At 48.8% G+C, this 20,016-nt stretch overlaps 1 protein-coding gene across 1 annotated transcript in view; it reads right to left on the bottom strand.

Annotated features, from left to right (window-relative positions):
* Positions 1-404: 404 nt before the first annotated feature.
* The window catches only part of LOC137561399 (C-type lectin domain family 2 member D3-like), a 137,064-nt gene continuing 117,452 nt past the window's right edge, over positions 405-20,016 (bottom strand). The window contains exons 9-10 of the mRNA XM_068272693.1: positions 8,598-8,698; positions 405-874 (exon numbers count right to left, since the gene is read on the bottom strand). Coding sequence (XP_068128794.1) covers positions 763-874; positions 8,598-8,698 — 213 coding nt within the window. The 3' untranslated portion in view covers positions 405-762. The remainder of the gene's footprint in view (positions 875-8,597; positions 8,699-20,016) is intronic.

Raw genomic sequence — 20,016 nt, 5'->3', positions numbered from 1 at the left:
GTATTAATTATTCTTTATAAATCGATTAGTAGCGTACATATGTGAAATAGTGATTTATTGTACATATTAAAAATATAATTAATTGGTGGGCAGATTTTGAAAGTGTCAAAATAATGATTAAACAGAAATAGTATATAAGCGTTAAAATAGGTATGTAGTTAAACATATATGTAAATTTGCAATAGAAAATGAGAAATGGGGTGTAAAAATGAATGAAATACAATTTAAGGTTTATTAGTTTTATAAACTTTCTATTAACATCTGCGCCCTTTTTTCACGGTTGAAAAAAAAATTAAGGTTTATTAAAAAAATGCTTATTAAGTGATTTATAAGGTGTGTTTTAAATCATTAAATGAATATTTGGTAACATGCATGTAAAACAGTAATTTATAAGTTTGTACACCTAAAATGAGGATTAATGTATGTATAAAACCTATATTAACACAGGCGCCCTAATTTCCCATTAGGCGCCAGATAAACGCTAATTAATATGGCCGTCTATGGCGGCGCCCTTTTTGTCCACTAGCCCCATGCGCCCAAATTTCCCAGCTCCCCAGTGACCATGTATGGTGTAATAGAGGAGGAGTTACACGCAGAGGTCACTCCATGATGACAGAAGGTCCTGTGGCCACCAGTGACCATGTATGATGTAATAGAGGAGGAGTTACACGCAGAGGTCACTCCATGATGACAGAAGGTCCTGTGGCCACCAGTGACCATGTATGATGTAATGGGAGTCAGAAGATGAGTTACACACAGAGATCACTCAGGGTTCTTCTCGCAGATCCAGCGCAGTTCAGTGTAGCAATTCTCTATGATCAGGTTACGGCCAAGCTTAGCACATCTTTGATCTTTTATTCCCTCAGTGACAGTTCTAGAACATAAACAGAATAAAAGCTGATCGAATCACAGAATCACTTTATCCTGTAAAAATTCACAACACACTGACCCCTCCGCTGGGCAGAATCCCCTCCCTGGAGAAGAACGTCAGTGTCCTGTAAGGAGGATCTGGTCAGCAGTGACAGTGGCTCAGGAACACAACACTTTCCTCACCTGACACTGAAGCTCATACAGGTTACACACATTTAAATGCCAAATCTGGTCACTAAGTCTGTATGTATACAGGATCTTCTCAAAAAATTAGCATATTGTGATAAAGTTCATTATTTTTTGTAATGTACTGATAAACATTAGACTTTCATATATTTTAGATTAACCACTTCACGACCGCCCCCAGCCGATGGGCGGCGGCAAAGTCCGGGCCCAAACGACCGCAATACGCCCATCGGCGGGGGCGGCTGCGGGAGTGGCTATGCGGCGATCGCGTCATTCGTGACGCGATCAGCCGCCGGGGACTGGCTCCGCCCCCCGTTCGCTGTAACCCGCTGGCCGTTCGGAAGTGCCGGCGGGTTACTAGCATCCGGATCGCCGCGTGTACTGTGTATAATAGGCTTTGTAATGTATACAAAGCCTATTATACTGGCTGCCTCCTGCCCTGGTGATCCCAGTGTCCGAGGGACCACCAGGGCAGGCTGCAGCCACCCTAGTCTGCACCCAAGCACACTGATTTCCCCCCCCCCCTGCCCTCTGATCGCCCACAGCACCCCTCAGACCCCCCCCTGCCCACCCCCCAGACCACTGTTTGCACCCAGTCACCCCCCTAATCACCCATCAATCACTCCCTGTCACTATCTGTCAACGCTATTTTTTTTTTTAGTCCCTAATCTGCCCCCTACTCCCTCCTGATCACCCCCCACCCCTCAGATTCTCCCCAGACCCCCCCCCAGACCCCCCCCCCCCGTGTACTGTATGCATCTATCCCCCCTGATCACCTGTCAATCACCTGTCAATCACCTGTCAATCACCCGTCAATCACCCGTCAATCACCCCCTGTCACTGCCACCCATCAATCAGCCCCTAACCTGCCCCTTGCGGGCAATCTGATCACCCACCCACTCCAATAGATCGCCCGCAGATCCGACATCAGATCACCTCCCAAATCCATTGTTTACATCTATTCTCTCCTCTAAACACCCACTAATTACCCATCAATCACCCCTATCACCACCTGTCACTGTTACCCATCAGATTGGACCCTAATCTGCCCCTTGCGGGCACCCAATCACCCGCCCACACGCTCAGATTGCCCTCAGACCCCCCTCACCTTATCAATTCGCCCGTGCAATATTTACATCTGTTATTCCCTGTAATAACCCACTTATCACCTGTCAATCACCCATCAATCACCCCCTGTCACTGCCACCCATCAATCACCCCCTGTTACTGCCACCCATCAATCAGCCCCTAACCTGACCCTTGCGGGCAATCTGATCACCCACCCACACCAATAGATCGCCCGCAGATCCGACATTAGATCACCCCCCAAGTGCAGTGTTTACATCTCTTCTCTCTTTTAAACACCCACTAATTACCCATCAATCACCCCCTATCACCACCTGTCACTGTTACCCATCAGATTAGACCCTAATCTGGCCCTTGTGGGCACCCAATCACCCGCCCACACGCTCAGATTGCCCTCAGACCCCCCCTTATCAATTCGCCAGTGCAATATTTACATCTGTTATTCCCTGTAATAAGCCACTGATCACCTGTCAATCACCCATCAATCACCCCCTGTCACTGCCACCCACCAATCACCCCCTGTTACTGCCACCCATCAATCAGCCCCTAACCTGACCCTTGCGGGCAATCTGATCACCCACCCACACCAATAGATCGCCCGCAGATCCGACATTAGATCACCTCCCAAGTGCAGTGTTTACATCTCTTCTCTCTTTTAAACACCCACTAATTACCCATCAATCACCCCCTATCACCACCTGTCACTGTTACCCATCAGATTAGACCCTAATCTGGCCCTTGCGGGCACCCAATCACCCGCCCACACGCTCAGATTGCCCTCAGACCCCCCCTTATCAATTCGCCAGTGCAATATTTACATCTGTTATTCCCTGTAATAAGCCACTGATCACCTGTCAATCACCCATCAATCACCCCCTGTCACTGCCACCCACCAATCACCCCCTGTCACTGCCACCCATCAAACAGCCCCTAACCTGCCCCTTGCGGGCAGTCTGATCACCCACCCACACCAATAGATCGCCCGCAGATCCGACATCAGATCACCTCCCAAGTGCAGTGTTTACATCTCTTCTCTCCTCTAAACACCCACTAATTACCCATCAATCACCCATCAATCACCCCCTACCACCACCTGTCACTGTTACCCATCAGATTAGACCCTAATCTGCCCCTTGCGGGCACCCAATCACCCGCCCACACCTCAGAACGCCCTCAGACCCCAGCCCTGATCACCTCGCCAGTGCATTGCTTGCATCTATTTCCCCCCTCTAATCACACCTTGAGACACCCATCAATCACCTCCTGTCACCCCCTAGCACACTTACCCATCAGATCAGGCCCTAATTTTCCCCGTGTGGGCTCCTGATCACTCGGCCAAACCCTCAGATCCCCCTCAGACCCCCTTCCGATCACCTCCCCAGTGCATTGATTGCATCTATTTTCCCCTCTAACCGCCCCCTGAGACACCCATCAATCACCTCCTGTCACCCCCCCTAGCACTCCTATCCATCAGATCAGGCCCAATACAACCGTCATCTAAGAGGCCACCCTGCTTATGACCGATTCCACAAAATTTGCCCCCTCATAGACCACCTGTCATCAAAATTTGCAGATGCTTATATCCCTGAACAGTCATTTTGAGAAATTTGGTTTCCAGACTACTCACAGTTTTGGGCCCGTAAAATGCCAGGGCAGTATAGGAACCCCACAAGTGACCCCATTTTAGAAAGAAGACACCCCAAGGTATTCTGTTAGGTGTATGATGAGTTCATATAATATTTTATTTTTTGTCAAAAGTTAGCGGAAATTGGATTTTTATTGTTTTTTTCACAATGTGTCATTTTTCACTAACTTGTGACAAAAAATAAAATCTTCTATGAACTCACCATACCCCTAACAGAATACCTTGGGGTGTCTTCTTTCTAAAATGGGTTCCTATACTGCCCTGGCATTTTAGGGGCCCTAAACCGTGAGGAGTAGTCTAGAAAACAAATGCCTCAAAATGACCTGTGAATAGGACGTTGGGCCCCTTAGCGCACCTAGGCTGCAAAAAAGTGTCACACATGTGGTATCGCCATACTCAGGAGAAGTAGTATAATGTGTTTTGTGGTGTATTTTTACACATACCCATGCTGGGTGGGAGAAATCTCTCTGTAAATGGACAATTGTGTGTAAAAAAAATCAAATAATTGTCATTTACAGAGATATTTCTCCCACCCAGCATTGGTATGTGTAAAAATACACCCCAGCGACATTTGGTTTCAAGACTACTCCTCACAGTTTAGGGGCCCTAAAATGCCAGGGCAGTATAGGAACCCCACAAATGACCAGATTTTAGAAAGAAGACCCCAAGGTATTCCGTTAGGAGTATGGTGAGTTCATAGAAGATTTTATTTTTTGTCACAAGTTAGCGGAAAATGACACTTTGTGAAAAAAAACAATTAAAATCAATTTCCGCTAACTTGTGACAAAAAAAAAAAATCTTCTATGAACTCACCATACATCTAACGGAATACCTTGGGGTGTCTTCTTTCTAAAATGGGGTAATTTGTGGGGTTCCTATACTGTCCTGGCATTTTAGGGGCCCTAAACCGTGAGGAGTAGTCTTGAAACGAAATTTCTCAAAATGACCTGTGAAATCCTAAAGGTACTCATTGGACTTTGGGCCCCTTAGCGCAGTTAGGGTGCAAAAAAGTGCCACACATGTGGTATCGCCGTACTCAGGAGAAGGAGTATAATGTGTTTTGGGGTGTATTTTTCCACATACCCATGCTGAGTGGGAGAAATATCTCTATAAATAGACAATTGTGTGTAAACAAAATAAAAAAATTGTCATTTACGGAGATATTTCTCCCACCCAGCATGGGTATGTGTAAAAATACACCCCAAAACACATTATACTACTTTTCCTGAGTACGGCAATACCACATGTGTGGCACTTTTTTGCAGCCTAACTGCGCTAAGGGGCCCAAAGTCCAATGAGCATCTTTAGGTTTACAGGGGTGCTTACAATTAGGCACCACCCAAAATGCCAGGACAGTGAACACACCCCACAAATGACCCCATTTTGGAAAGTAGACACTTCAAGGTATTCAGAGAGGAGCATAGTGAGTCCGTGGCAGATTTCATTTTTTTTTGTCGCAAGTTAGAAGAAATGAAAACTTTTTTTTTTTTTTTTTTTTTTCACAAAGTGTCATTTTCCGCTAACTTGTGACAAAAAATAAAATCTTCTATGAACTCACCATGCCTCTCACTGAATACTTTGGGATGTCTTCTTTCCAAAATGGGGTCATTTGGCGGGTATTTGTACTATCCTGGAATTTTAGCCCCTCATGAAACCTGACAGGTGCGCAGAAAAGTCAGAGATGCATGAAAATGGGAAAATTCACTTTTGGCACCATAGTTTGTAAACGCTATAACTTTTACCCAATCCAATAAATATACACTGAATGTTTTTTTTTTTATCAAAGACATGTAGCAGAATAACTTTCGCGCTCAAGTGTATAGGAAATTTTACTTTATTTGAAAAATGTCAGCACAGAAAGTTAAAAAAGTCATTTTTTTGACAAAATTCATGTCTTTTTTGATGAATATAATAAAAAGTAAAACTCGCAGCAGCAATCAAATAGCATCAAAAGAAAGCTGTATTAGTGACAAGAAAAGGAGGTAAAATTCATTTAGGTGGTAGGTTGTATGACCGAGCATTAAACCGTGAAAGCTGCAGTGGTCTGAATGGAGAAAAAGGCTCTGGTCCTTAAAGTGACTCTGTAACAAAAATTACAACGTTTTTTCTTCCATCCTACAAGTTCCTAAACCTATTCTAATCTGTTCTGGCTCACTGCAGCACTTTGTACTACCACAGTATCTGTAATAAATCAATGTATCTTTCCCTTGTCAGACTTGTCGGCCTGTGTCTGGAATGCTGCCAACTCTTCTGTGCTGGTCTGTTCCTCTATGCACACTCCAGTGTGTGTTTTGTTTACATAAGCCAGCAGCTTCTCTGCTATCTTATCAGTGATAGAAGAGAGCTGGATAAAAATCCTCCTCTGTTAGGCTGTGAAAGTAGCTGGCTGACACATACTGAGGAATTACAAACACAGGCAGAGCTGTCTGCAGGAAGCCTGTAATGTTCAGTGCATGAGAGAAGAAGGGGCTGAAGGTAAACACACAAATGATCTTTTGAGATTCAAAAGGAAAGCTGTATACAGCCTGCTTGTATATGGATGTATTTTCTATGTGTGGACATATTGTACATCAATCTACTTCCTGTTTTGGTGGCCATTTTGTTTGTTTATAAACAAACTTTTTAAAACTGTTTTTGACTACTTTTAATGCGGCGGGGAGCGGCGAAATTGTGACAGAGGGTAATAGGAGATGTCCCCTAACACACTGGTATGTTTACTTTTGTGCGATTTTAACAATACAGATTCTCTTTAAGGGGCGAAAAGACTGTGGTCCTCAAGTGGTTAAAATACACACAACTGAAGTAGTTCAAGCCTTTTATTGTTTTAATATTGATGATTTTGGCATACAGCTGATGAAAACCCAAAATTCCTATCTCAAAAAATTAGCATATTTCATCCGACCAATAAAAGAAAAGTGTTTTTAAAACAAAAAAAGTCAACCTTCAAATAATTATGTTCAGTTATGCACTCAATACTTGGTCGGGAATCTTTTTGCAGAAATGACTGCTTCAATGCGGCGTGGCATGGAGGCCATCAGCCTGTGGCACTGCTCAGGTGTTATGGAGGCCCAGGATGCTTCTATAGCGGCCTTAAGCTCATCCAGAGTGTTGGGTCTTGCGTCTCTCAACTTTATCTTCACAACATCCCACAGATTCTCTATGGGGTTCAGGTCAGGAGAGTTGGCAGGCCAATTGAGCACAGTAATACCATGGTCAGTAAACCATTTACCAGTGGTTTTGGCACTGTGAGCAGGTGCCAGGTCGTGCTGAAAAATGAAATCTTCATCTCCATAAAGCTTTTCAGTAGATGGAAGCATGAACCCACTTTTGAACCAGAAACAGCGGCAGAAGCGCCTGACCTGGGCTACTGAGAAGCAGCACTGGACTGTTGCTCAGTGGTCCAAAGTATTTTTTTCGGATGAAAGCAACTTTTACATGTCATTCGGAAATCAACGTGCCAGAGTCTGGAGGAAGACTGGGGAGAGGGAAATGCCAAAATGCCTGAAGTCCAGTGTCAAGTACCCACAGTCAGTGATGGTCTGGGGTGCCATGTCAGCTGCTGGTGTTGGTCCACTGTGTTTTATCAAGGGCAGGGTCAATGCAGCTAGCTAACAGGAGATTTTGGAGCACTTCATGCTTCCATCTGCTGAAAAGTTTTATGGAGATGAAGATTTCATTTTTCAGCACGACCTGGCACCTGCTCACAGTGCCAAAACCACTGGTAAATGGTTTACTGACCATGGTATTACTGTGCTCAATTGGCCTGCCAACTCTCCTGACCTGAACCCAATAGAGAATCTGTGGGATATTGTGAAGAGAAAGTTGAGAGACACAAGACCCACCACTCTGGATGAGCTTAAGGCCGCCATCGAAGCATCCTGGGCCTCCATAACACCTGAGCAGTGCCACAGGCTGATGGCCTCCATGCCACGCTGCATTAAAGCAGTCATTTCTGCAAAAGGATTCCCGACTAAGTATTGAGTGCATAACTGAACATCATTATTTGAAGGTTGACTTCTTTTGTTTTAAAAACACTTTTCTTTTATTGGTCAGATGAAATATGCAAATTTTTTGAGATAGGAATTTTGGGTTTTCATGAGCTGTATGCCAAAATCATCAATATTAAAACAATAAAAGGCTTGAACTACTTCAGTTGTGTGTATTTGAATCTAAAATATATGAAAGTCTAATGTTTATCAGTACATTACAGAAAATAATAAACTTTATCACAATCCTGAATTAGAGTGTAAGTGCCTAAGGTCAGTGATATGAGGCAGGGATTAGACTTTAAGCTCCTGAGGTCAGTGATCTGAGGAAAGGGGGCTGCCTCTCCCACATAAGGAGCCTATAGGCATGTGCCTACAGCCCTGAGTGCATGTATGATAGTGTAGGGCCAATTTAGTGGGGGAAGGGGGAGGAAGAGGAGGGTAAAAATGCAAAAAAATGCACTATTTTTATTAATTAAAATAAATTAATTTAATTAATTACTTAAATTAAAACAAAAAAAATAGCAGCAGCAATCAAATACCCCCAAAAGAAAGCTCTATTTGTGAGGAGAAAAAAAACTCATCTGGGTGCTAAGTTGTATGACTGACCAATAAATCGTTAACATTGTGAAGTGCTGAATTGTAGAAAAGGTCACTAGGGGGTATAAGCCTCTGGGGCTGAAGAGGTTACACAGCTGCTTTTGGGTTAGGAAGGTGCTATTAGAACAAAGGTAAGTAACTTGGATGCTATACGTGTCTACCTCTTTATTCTTGTTTTCAAAATATATTATGCATAAAAGATAGTTTGCATGTGAGCTACTTACTCCATGCTGCCGTCATCCCATCTTCCTGTCCACACTCCACCATGTTTGGGATAATACATCAATCCAATCCAGAATTCCTGCCCAGTGATATTCACCAGTCTCTGCAGAAATACATCATATTATTCAACAATATTATAGCTGTGGATGCCCTTTGATGCAAGGAAAAACATCCAGGCCCACTTTAAAGTGTGCTCAATTACAAGAAAATGTATGCGTGCTCTACGCCAAGCTTAACCCTTTCAAGTCTAGCTGTGCAAATCTGGCTAAAATGGCTTATCATGAGACATGCTCATGCAGAAATGCATCTGCTTTCGCATGCCAAACTTTGCAGGGTCAAAAACCAATACCGCGAAGCGGTTGCCCTGCGGGAATTAGTTCATGCTATACAGCACTATCCAGGAGCGCCTCGGGGAGGCTTCCCATTGCCCCCATACAACCGGGGGGGCTGTGGGGCCCCAGGCTCTCTCACTGCCTAGGGACCACAGCAACACCCCGGAGGTGGAGGCTGGGTAGCGCAGACGACCCCCTCAAGCGTGGCCGGCGCCGGGGGGGGCCATCCGCACCCATCTCCCAAAAATTTAAAAACAGGCACTTACCTGAACGTCCATTGCGTTCTGCTGCTGCGCATCGACTCGGGGCACTGCATGGGAAAGGAGTGACGCATGGGTCACCCCGAGCTGTGGGGCTCAGGGCTGGCTCACACACATCACTCCAGAAGGGGGGGGGAGGACAGGCACAGACAGCCCACTTATAGAGCAAGCCATCCACCACCTGCCTCCAAAAGGACAGAATGCAAATATGCTCAATTACAAGAAAATGTATGCGTGCTCTACGCCAAGCTTAACCCTTTCAAGTCTAGCTGTGCAAATCTGGCTAAAATGGCTTATCATGAGACATGCTCATGCAGAAATGCATCTGCTTTCGCATGCCAAACTTTGCAGGGTCAAAAACCAATACCGCGAAGCGGTTGCCCTGCGGGAATTAGTTCATGCTATACAGCACTATCCAGGAGCGCCTCGGGGAGGCTTCCCATTGCCCCCTACCGTCTGCACTACCCAGCCTCCACCTCCGGGGTGTTGCTGTGGTCCCTAGGCAGTGAGAGAGCCTGGGGCCCCACAGCCCCCCCGGTTGTATGGGGGCAATGGGAAGCCTCCCCGAGGCGCTCCTGGATAGTGCTGTACAGCATGAACTAATTCCCGCAGGGCAACCGCTTCGCGGTATTGGTTTTTGACCCTGCAAAGTTTGGCATGCGAAAGCAGATGCATTTCTGCATGAGCATGTCTCATGATAAGCCATTTTAGCCAGATTTGCACAGCTAGACTTGAAAGGGTTAAGCTTGGCGTAGAGCACGCACACATTTTCTTGTAATTGAGCATATTTGCATTCTGTCCTTTTGGAGGCAGGTGGTGGATGGCTTGCTCTATAAGTGGGCTGTCTGTGCCTGTCCTCCCCCCCCCTTCTGGAGTGATGTGTGTGAGCCAGCCCTGAGCCCCACAGCTCGGGGTGACCCATGCGTCACTCCTTTCCCATGCAGTGCCCCGAGTCGATGCGCAGCAGCAGAACGCAATGGACGTTCAGGTAAGTGCCTGTTTTTAAATTTTTGGGAGATGGGTGCGGATGGCCCCCCCCGGCGCCGGCCACGCTTGGGGGGGTCGTCTGCGCTACCCAGCCTCCACCTCCGGGGTGTTGCTGTGGTCCCTAGGCAGTGAGAGAGCCTGGGGCCCCACAGCCCCCCCGGTTGTATGGGGGCAATGGGAAGCCTCCCCGAGGCGCTCCTGGATAGTGCTGTATAGCATGAACTAATTCCCGCAGGGCAACCGCTTCGCGGTATTGGTTTTTGACCCTGCAAAGTTTGGCATGTGAAAGCAGATGCATTTCTGCATGAGCATGTCTCATGATAAGCCATTTTAGCCAGATTTGCACAGCTAGACTTGAAAGGGTTAAGCTTGGCGTAGAGCACGCATACATTTTCTTGTAATTGACCACTTTAAAGTGTATTTGGGGCGGTGTGGGGGGAAGAGGGGACAGATGGGACACAGGGGCATGTGTCCTGCTGCATTACATGCATTTGTACTCCCCCCCCCCACACCACTTTCTGTCCCCCCAGCACCATGCTATCACCCCCTAAAATTGCTGACATGCAGCATGTTAACAACATCGAAGGGAAGGGAGGAGAGGTATTCCCTGCTAAATGCCCGCTGGGGCATTCCTGAAGCTACTGGGCAGCTCTTCCACTCCCCCGCCTCCCTGGCTGTACCCTGCTCTGTGTGAGACACACAGAGCGGAACTTCAGGCATCGTGACCCCAGGGGTCAGGTTCCCTTTAAATGCTGATATAGAATTTGCCATAACTACTTCCTGTAGTAAAATATTACAGATTTTAACCACTCTCAGTGTAAAAGACCCCTTTCTAAATACTGTAGATGGCAAGAAGTTGTTTTACTCCATACACAGATCATGTGACCTTGTCTGTCGTACAACCTTAGGTACAAAAAGCTTTCAAAGGGACTCTGAGCAGTGGTAAAAAAAAAATCAAATCTGGACTTACCTGGGACTTCCTCCAGCCCCCGTAGCCTGCAAGGTCCCTCGGCTTCATCTGGGTCCCCTCTGTTGTCCCGCTGGTGGATGCCAAAGCTTTCCACTTCAGCTGAAGTCACCAGGTTAACAGAGGCACCAGTGGGACCATGGAGGGGACCTAGAGGATGCCAGGGTATGTTGCAGGCTATGGGGCTGGGCTGGAGGAAGCCCCAGGTATGTCCAGATTTACTTTTTTTTTTTTTTACTGGTGTTTAGGGTACCTTTAAATGGTCTGAGATATTTCCAGTCCTGGATTGTGCACAATAGTACACAGGGTTGCTCATCAGGACCTCGTGCTTTGGCTTTGAATTCGGGAAAATTTAAAAGTTGTGATCAATACAGATCACGGCATTCAAATTTGTGTACATTTGTGATTAACGCGAACTCGTTCATGATCACGGGTTAAATCCATGATCACGAATTCGCATTGCACACGGGCGGTAACCATTGGATGACGTCATGTCATTTGGCCAATCAGAGGGCCCCCGGCCGGGCACTAGCAACCAATCCTGGCCCTCCCCTCCTCTATATATAAGGCGGCCATCTTAAGGATCTCATCCTTGCTGTGTGACTTGTGGTACTGAGAGCATCTCCAGTGCTGCTGTGTGTCCGAGCAAGTGCTTTCACTGTGAAAACAGAGCATTTTGCATCCTAAACACATTCTGTACACCTTTATTGTATTGCTGTATAGGTAGATAGTGATTTGAGTGTTATAGTTTTCAGTCAGCTAGTGTACACTGTATACTGTATACTGCGCTAGGCTAGTGTTACTTCTGTGTGCAGGCTAGGCCTGCTAGCCTAGGGTAGCCTTTGCCTACAAGTCTCTGTAGGTTAGGGAATAGGATTACTTAGCTCAGCTGTTATGTAGTGTAATTCATCATTAGTACTGTTTATTTTATTATTACTTCATTTAGTGTTAGACTAGCAGCCGCAGTACTAGTTAGCACTTAGCAGCAGGCAGGCCAGCATCTGTTTGGTTATTTTCTGACTGCTGCATCTGCCTGACTGACTGTATTGATTGCAGTGTGACAGACAGTCTTTTGGTGTCACTGTCTGTCACTCTTGTTACTTAGTTAGTGCTACGTACATGTACCGTATTTTTCGGACTATAAGACGCTCTGGACTATAAGACGCACCCAGGTTTAGAAGACAAAAATCAGGGGGAAAAAAATTCTACTAAACCTGGTGCCTCCATGGTCCAGGGGCGTCTTATGTTTAAGCCCTGGGTAACGTGCATAGTGTGTGGAAGCCAGTTATTACTCCACAGTTTCAGCTGACTGGGATGGAAAAGGGAAAGTAGGAAAGGGAGACCCACAGCACAGAAGGATTAGTTGAAAAGCATACTAATCAGCATATCAGCTGATCAGCATATCAGCATAGTATACAGTATGACTGAGTGATCAAATACTATATATATATATATATATATATATATATATATATATATATATATATATATATATATATATATATATATATATATATATATATATATATATAGTAAAGCCCTACAAATCATGTTCAAAGATGCTGCAGTATCACAAATGAAAATACAGTGCACATAATAGAATTGAAAGTATCCAGTAAAAGTGGTAGGGTGTACTGTGCAGTGTGAGAGTCACCCAGCCAGTCCTAATTGCACTTGTATTATTGCTATAAAAAAAGTACGGTAAGTGTAGCAAGGGTGAGGTGGGGAAAGAGGACAGGATCCTTTTGTTACTTACAGCTTCCCGGATTATTCTGGCGGTGGAGTGCGCCGCGGATCACGTGGTGTGGGTCCGTTAAGGAATCGGCATGACCATCGGCTTATTTCCTTCATCCCCCTGTGTCCTGCTCCCGGTGTCTATGGGTCCCCCTTCCCGTGTCGCGCTGCTCTCGGTCCCCACGTCCGCGTATATACAGTATACACGCTGCAGCCACGCGGCCATCAATAGCAACAAGCCACGCATGTTTGGGTGCCATCTTCCAATCAGGTGCGGGGGCGCTGCCCCAGACCGCCAATCACACAGCTCATTGCTCCCTTCTTCCGGCCCGCTGGTCTCGAAGGCGGGACCACAGGTCCATCATTGTGGCGAATCACTGTGCAGTGAAGGGAGCAATGAGCCATTGGTGCGCCATTGCCACCACCACTGGCCGTACAGTTTTAGAGGAGGGAGCAGAGGCGCAGCAGCAACGTGTTGCGCCCATCTTTGCCATGGGTCATAGTCGCCGGCCCATTGAGGAGAGTCAGGTACAGGCTGTCATGGAAATTATGGCTGAGCAGCAGGCCACCGATTCCAGCCAGACCTCCAGCGAGACCAGTGCCACCACCAGCTCTCTGGTCCCCAGCAGCAGCCGTCCGCCACCGCCGCTTGAGGTCACGTCGACCCCAGCGGCCACCAGCCTGCCCTCAGTGAGCTCGCTGTTTACCCCAAGGACCGCAAGCGAGGGCTGTTGTGGCAGACTTTGAGGAGGAGATCATGGGGACAGGTGAGGAGAATTTGGAGATGGAGGAGTCTGTTGTCGGCGAACAACAACGTGATTTTGATGATGAGGAGGAGAAGCCTGATCCAGGAGATATTGGGGCAGAAGAGGTGGTTGGAGGCTCAGAGGAACTGTTTGGGAAGGATGATTATGCCGATGATGATGAGGTGCGGGACGGTCCCAATGTGCCACAGTTGGGAGGAGGCAGCTCTGGCACAGAGGGGCAGCAGCATGGCAACCAGGGGCCGTGCCAGCAGAGGGCGTGGAAGGCAGGAGCCACAGCCTGCTGCTTCAGCCGCTACCACCTCCGCCGCACCAATCAACCCACAATCAAGGGGAGAAAAAGCCAGCCTTCAAGCCTGAAGGGGCGGTTCACATCCCCAATCTGGAGTTTTTTTTAAAGTGTCTGACACGGATAAGAGTTGTGCAGTTTGCAACAACTGCAGGGCCAACCTGAGCAGAGGTCGTGATCTGTCCAAGATGGGTACCTCATGCCTGAACACCCACTTGCAGACCAAGCACCCGCAGGAGTACAAGGAGTTTAAGAGGCTGAAGGACAGTGGCACTGGCAGTGGTCAGAGCAAGAGATCCACTGCACAGTCTGTAGCAGCATCAGTAGCAGGAGCGGGGAAACTCACTGCCCTCCTCCCACCCCCTGCGCACTTTGTCAGTCCCTCCGCAATTGAGGCTGGTTCATGCAGCAAGTCCTCAGTGGCGTCCTCAGTGGCCACCTCTGCTCCCTCCACAGTTGCTTCCTCATCCTCCTGTGCAGGCAATCACCGCCAGACCCTGCTCAGCAAGTCATTTCCCGGCGTGACCAAAGTGCTGCCTCCCACCAACAGGCTCATCCGGATGCTGAACGTGTTGCTTGCCCGGGCCATGTGCTCCCAGCTACTGCCATTCTCCTTTGTGCAGAAGGGGAGTGACATGAGAGCACTGCTGCAGTATGGGATTCCTGAGTGCTGAATCCCCAGCCACCTCTACTTCTCCTGCACGGCGGTCCCAGCACTGCACCGGTTTGCATTTGCCAACGTGGCCCATTCACTTGATCACGCCGTGTGCGAGCGGGTCCATGTCACCATGGACTCCTGGAGCAGCCGTTTCCAGTCAGACCACTACCTGTCCTTCACGGCTCACTGGGTCAGCCTGGTGGAAAGGGGTGAGGAAGCAGCAGGTCCATCTTCGGCACAGCAGCAGCAGCCCAGTTGGTGGTGCCACCACATGGGTTCAGGGGAGCTGCAGCAGGGTACTCTACACGACGGTAGAGGAGCCGAGAGTGGAGTTGCCTGCAGCAGCATCCTCCTCTCAAAGTCAGAACCAGCGCCAGACCCAGATGGTGGCAGACTACATGGGGTCCTTTAGCGGGGTACTGGGTCAAGCGCTTGGAGATCTGAAGTGAGCTGGTGCTGTATGCCCTGGAAATTCTGTCTTGCCCCCCTTCTAGCATGTGGTCCAAGAGGTGCTTTAGTGCGGCCGGTGGGGTTGTCACCGAGAAGCGCTCTCGTCTGTCCCCAGAGTCTGTGGACAGACTCGCCGTCCTGAAGATCAACCAGCCCTGGATTGAAGGCGATTTCCTGGCCCCTGTTGTCGGTGACAGGGGGGCATGAGGTGGCTGGGAATCTCTTTAGCACACCAACCTTCAGTCTCATCATCATGCTTATTTGGCCTGTTGTTATTTTAGGTGCTGTGGTACCACCACTAGGTGCTATGGCCTATGCTGCCTGCTGCCATGTATGTTACTCCTCCTGCTGCTGCTGCTGCATTTAACCTCCTGCTGTCTGTGTTCCCACCGCTAGGGTCCCCTCAATAATGTGCTGCTGCCACTAGCTATTACACCATCAAAATAGCTACTACTGTGTAAAAAACAAATTTCTGAGGTGTCTGCAAACTGTGCTGTGCTGTCTGAGTTGTGGGGAGAACCCAACTGTGGCTGTATGACCACTTCCTGGAACCTCACGGTTGTTTATTTTTGTTTGTGCTGTGGTACCACCACTAGGTGTCATGGTCTATTATATTGCCTGCTGCCAGACAGGCATGCTCAGATGTACCAAAATTTGATTCGGGTACACTTGAATTCTGGTCCGGAAGGCATTCGGATTCAGATTCGCCCACGAAATTCGGTTCGGGTTCGGATTCGGTTCGGGTGACAGTAACAAAATTCGTTAAAAAATTTGTGTTCGGGAATTCGGATGGGTTTTTTTTTCAAAGGGAAATCACATTTAAATTGGTGTAATTAAAAAACAAAACAAAAAAAGGTGAAGTATGGCATTGGCAGCAGTCAATGTATTGTGTGGAACCTGGCGGTGGGAAAACAGACAGCAGGAGGATAAATACAGCAGCAGCAGGAGGAGGAGTGACGTATGGCAGCAGGCAATGTATTGTGTGGACCCTGGCGGTGGGACCACAGACAGCAGAAGGATAAATACAGCAGCAGCAGGAGGAGTGATGTGTGGCAGCAGTCAATGTATTGTGTGGACCCTGGCGGTGGGACCACAGACAGCTGGAGGATAAATACAGCAGGAGGAGGGGTGACGTGTGGCACTGGCAGCAGGCAATGTCTTGTGTGGGCCCTGGCGGTGGGACCACAGACAGCAGGAGGATAAATACAGCAGCAGCAGGAGGAGGAGTGACGTGTAGCAGCAGGCAATGTATTGTGTGGACCCTGGTGGTGGGACCACAGACAGCAGGAGGATAAATACAGCAGGAGGAGGAGTGACGTGTGGCACTGGCAACAGGCAATGTATTGTGTGGACCCTGGCGGTGGGACCACAGACAGCAGGAGGATAAATACAGCAGCAGCAGAAGGAGGAGTGACGTGTGGTAGCAGGCAATGTATCGTGTGGACCCTGGTGGTGGGACCACAGACAGCAGGAGAATAAATACAGCAGGAGGAGGAGTGGCGTGTGGCATTGGCAGCAGGCAATGTATTGTGTGGACCCTGGCGGTGAGACTACAGACAGCAGGAGGATAAATACAGCAGCAGCAGCAGCAGGAGGAGTGACGTGTGGCAGCAGGCAATGTATTGTGTTGTGGACCCTGGCGGTTGGACCACAGACAGCAGGAGGATAAATACAGCAGGAGGAGGAGTGACATGTGGCACTGGCAGCAGGCAATGTATTGTGTGGACCCTGGCTGTGGGACCACAGACAGCTGGAGGATAAATACAGCAGGAGGAGGAGTGACGTGTGGCACTGGCAGCAGTCAATGTATTGTGTGGACCCTGGTGGTGGGACCACAGACAGCAGGAGGATAAATACAGCAGGAGGAGGAGTGACGTGTGGCACTGGCAACAGGCAATGTATTGTGTGGACCCTGGCGGTGGGACCACAGACAGCAGGAGGATAAATACAGCAGCAGCAGGAGGAGGAGTGACGTGTGGCAGCAGGCAATGTATTGTGTGGACCCTGGCGGTGGGACCACAGACAGCAGGAGGATAAATACAGCAGGAGGAGGAGTGACGTGTGGCACTGGCAGCAGGCAATGTATTGTGTGGACCCCGGCAGTGGGACCACAGACAGCAGGATGATAAATACAGCAGCAGCAGCAGGAGGAGTGACGTGTGGCAGCAGGCAATGTATTGTGTTGTAGACCCTGGCAGTGGGACCACAGACAGCAGGAGGATAAATACAGCAGGAGGAGGAGTGACGTGTGGCACTGGCAAAAGGCAATGTATTGTGTGGACCCTGGCGGTGGGACCACAGACAGCAGGAGGATAAATAAAGCTGCAGCAGGAGGAGGAGTGACGTGTGGCACTGGCAGCAGGCAATGTATTGTGTGGACCCTGACGGTGGGATCACAGACAGCAGGAGGATAAATACAACAGGAGGAGGAGTGACGTGTGGCACTGGCAGCAGGCAATGTATTGTGTGGACCCTGGCGGTGGGACCACTGACAGCAGGAGGATAAATACAGCAGCAGCAGGAGGAGGAGTGACGAGTGGCACTGGCAGCAGGCAATGTATTGTGTGGACCCTGGCATTGGGACCACAGACAGCAGGAGGATGAAAATCAGTGCGGCTTAATATGTTGGCGCTTTATAAATACAATAAATACATAAATAAATTCATAAATTCATAAATAAATAAATAAGTACAGCAGCAGGAGGAGGAGTGACGAGTGACAGCAGGCAATGTATTGTGTGGACCCTGGCGGTGGGACCACAGACAGCAGGAGGATGAAAATCAGCGCGGTGTAATATGTTGGTGCTTTATAAATACAATAAATACATAAATACATTCATAAATTCATAAATAAATAAGTAAATAAATACAGCAGCAGCAGGAGGAGGAGGAGGAGTCACGTATGGCAGCAGACAATGTATTGTGTTGTGGACCCTGGCATTGGGACCACAGACAGCAGGAGGATGAAAATCAGCGCGGCTTAATATGTTGGCGCTTTATAAATACAATAAATACATAAATAAATTCCTAAATAAATAAATACAGCAGTAGCAGGAGCAGGAGGAGGAGTCACGTATGGCAGCAGGAAATGTATTGTAATTCCCAGGCACCTCATGTCCTCCTCTCGCCGACAACAGGTGCCAGGAACGTGCCTTCAATCCAGGCCTGGTTTATCTTCAAAAATGTGAGTCTGTCCACGCCCTCTGGGGACAGATGAGAGCGCTTCTCATTGACCACGCCACCGGCTGCACTGAAGTATCTCTCAGACAGCACGCTGGAAGGGGGGCAAGACAATACTTTGAGGGCGTACTGCGCCAGCTTCCTCCAGATGTGCAATCGCTCCACCCAGTACTCCATGGGGTCCCCAGACTCCGCGCTGCCTGTGTCAAGCCCACTGAAGGTCCCCATGTAGTCGGCCACCATCTGGGTCATGCGCTGGCTGTGACTTTCAGAGAAGGTGGCTGCTGCACGCACCTCCTCTCTCGGCTGCTCTACCGTCATGTAGAACGCCTGCGTCAATGACAGCAGGTCTCCTGGGCACCTGACGCTGCTGCTGGCCACAGGCACCTGCTGCTGTGCTGGCTGCTGGACAGGGACAGAGGGGGTGGAAGGCGGGGGGAAGGCTTCCTCCAGTTGCCGAACAAGGATCTCCTGCAACTCCCTTGCTCGCTGCTCACGGTCTCTACCAGGCAGAAACTGATCCCACCTCCCCCTCAGCCGTGGGTCCAGGATCATGCTGATGTAGGCGTCCTCCCTCGCTTGCATCCGCTTGACCCTGGGGTCTGTGCGCAGAAAGCGCAGCATGTGCGCTGCCATGGGGAACAGGGTGGACCGTCCAACAGAGACATCAGTGTCAGCGTCCTCCTCCTCTGGCCCCAGAACCTCTTCCTCCTCTCTCCACCCTCGCACCACTGCTGCTGCGCTCCGATGTTCCCCCCCAGCAGCAATGTCCAGCACCTCCAACTCCTCCTCCAGGGACTCAAATACCTGCGGAGCAGTGGACTGCGCAGGCGGCTGCTGTTCCAGCTGCTTCAGGGCTTCCTCTCCCAAACCCACCAAATCACCAAGTGCCCTGACCAGCAGACAAACAAAGGGCACCCACTGGCAGAGGGATGCCTGTTGTTCACTCATCAGGTTGGTTCCCTGCAGTAAGGGAGCCAACACCAAACAGACCTGTTGCATCTGCCCCCACTGTGCGTTGGTGAGGAGCTGGAGTTTAGTGGTGCCGGCGAGAGTGCCATCCACGATGTAGCGGTTGACAGCCCTTCTCTGCTCAACCAGTCGCTCCAACATCGCTAGGGTGGAGTTCCAGCGAGTTGGCACATCTATGATAAGGCAGTGTCGTGGCAGGCCCTCGAGCTGCTGGATGTCTGCCAGTTTTGCTGCGGCAGCAGATGAGCGGCGGAAAGTGCACAATTTTCCGCGCCACTTCTAACAGCTCCTCCATCCCCTGGTAGGTGCGCATGAACTTTTGCACCAAGCAAGGGACGTGGACCAAGTCTCCCCTGCTGATGGCAGCCAGCAGGTTGGCGGCATTGTCGGACACCACCAATCCGATTGTGAGGCCTCTGGGGGTCAGCCACGTCTTCTCCTGCTCCCTGAGGTACCGGAGCACATTGGCTGCCGTCAAGCAGTTTTTCCCCAGGCTTTTCATCTCCAGCAGCGCTTGGCAGTAGCGGGCCTTAAAGGGAACCTTAACTGAGAGGGATATGAATGTTTCCTTTTAAACAATACCAGTTGCCTGGCAGTCCTGCTGATCTCTTTGGCTGCAATAGTGAATGAATCACACACCTGAAACAAGCATGCAGCTAATCCAGTCTGACTTCAGTCAGAGCACCTGCTCTGCATGCTTGTTCAGGGGCTGTGAATCAAGAGACAAATGCGAATTTGAATTGGTTCGCGTGGTCATGATTACGACCAAATCCAAATTTTCGGAAACCCGAATTCACAACCACTCGAATAGTAAAAGGGGGTATTCGAG

Source organism: Hyperolius riggenbachi, chromosome 1, assembly GCF_040937935.1.
Source record: "Hyperolius riggenbachi isolate aHypRig1 chromosome 1, aHypRig1.pri, whole genome shotgun sequence".
Taxonomy (NCBI): Eukaryota; Metazoa; Chordata; class Amphibia; order Anura; family Hyperoliidae; genus Hyperolius; species Hyperolius riggenbachi.
The sequence above is the reverse complement of the archived record's forward strand: the minus strand, read 5'-3'. Positions and strand labels throughout refer to the sequence as shown.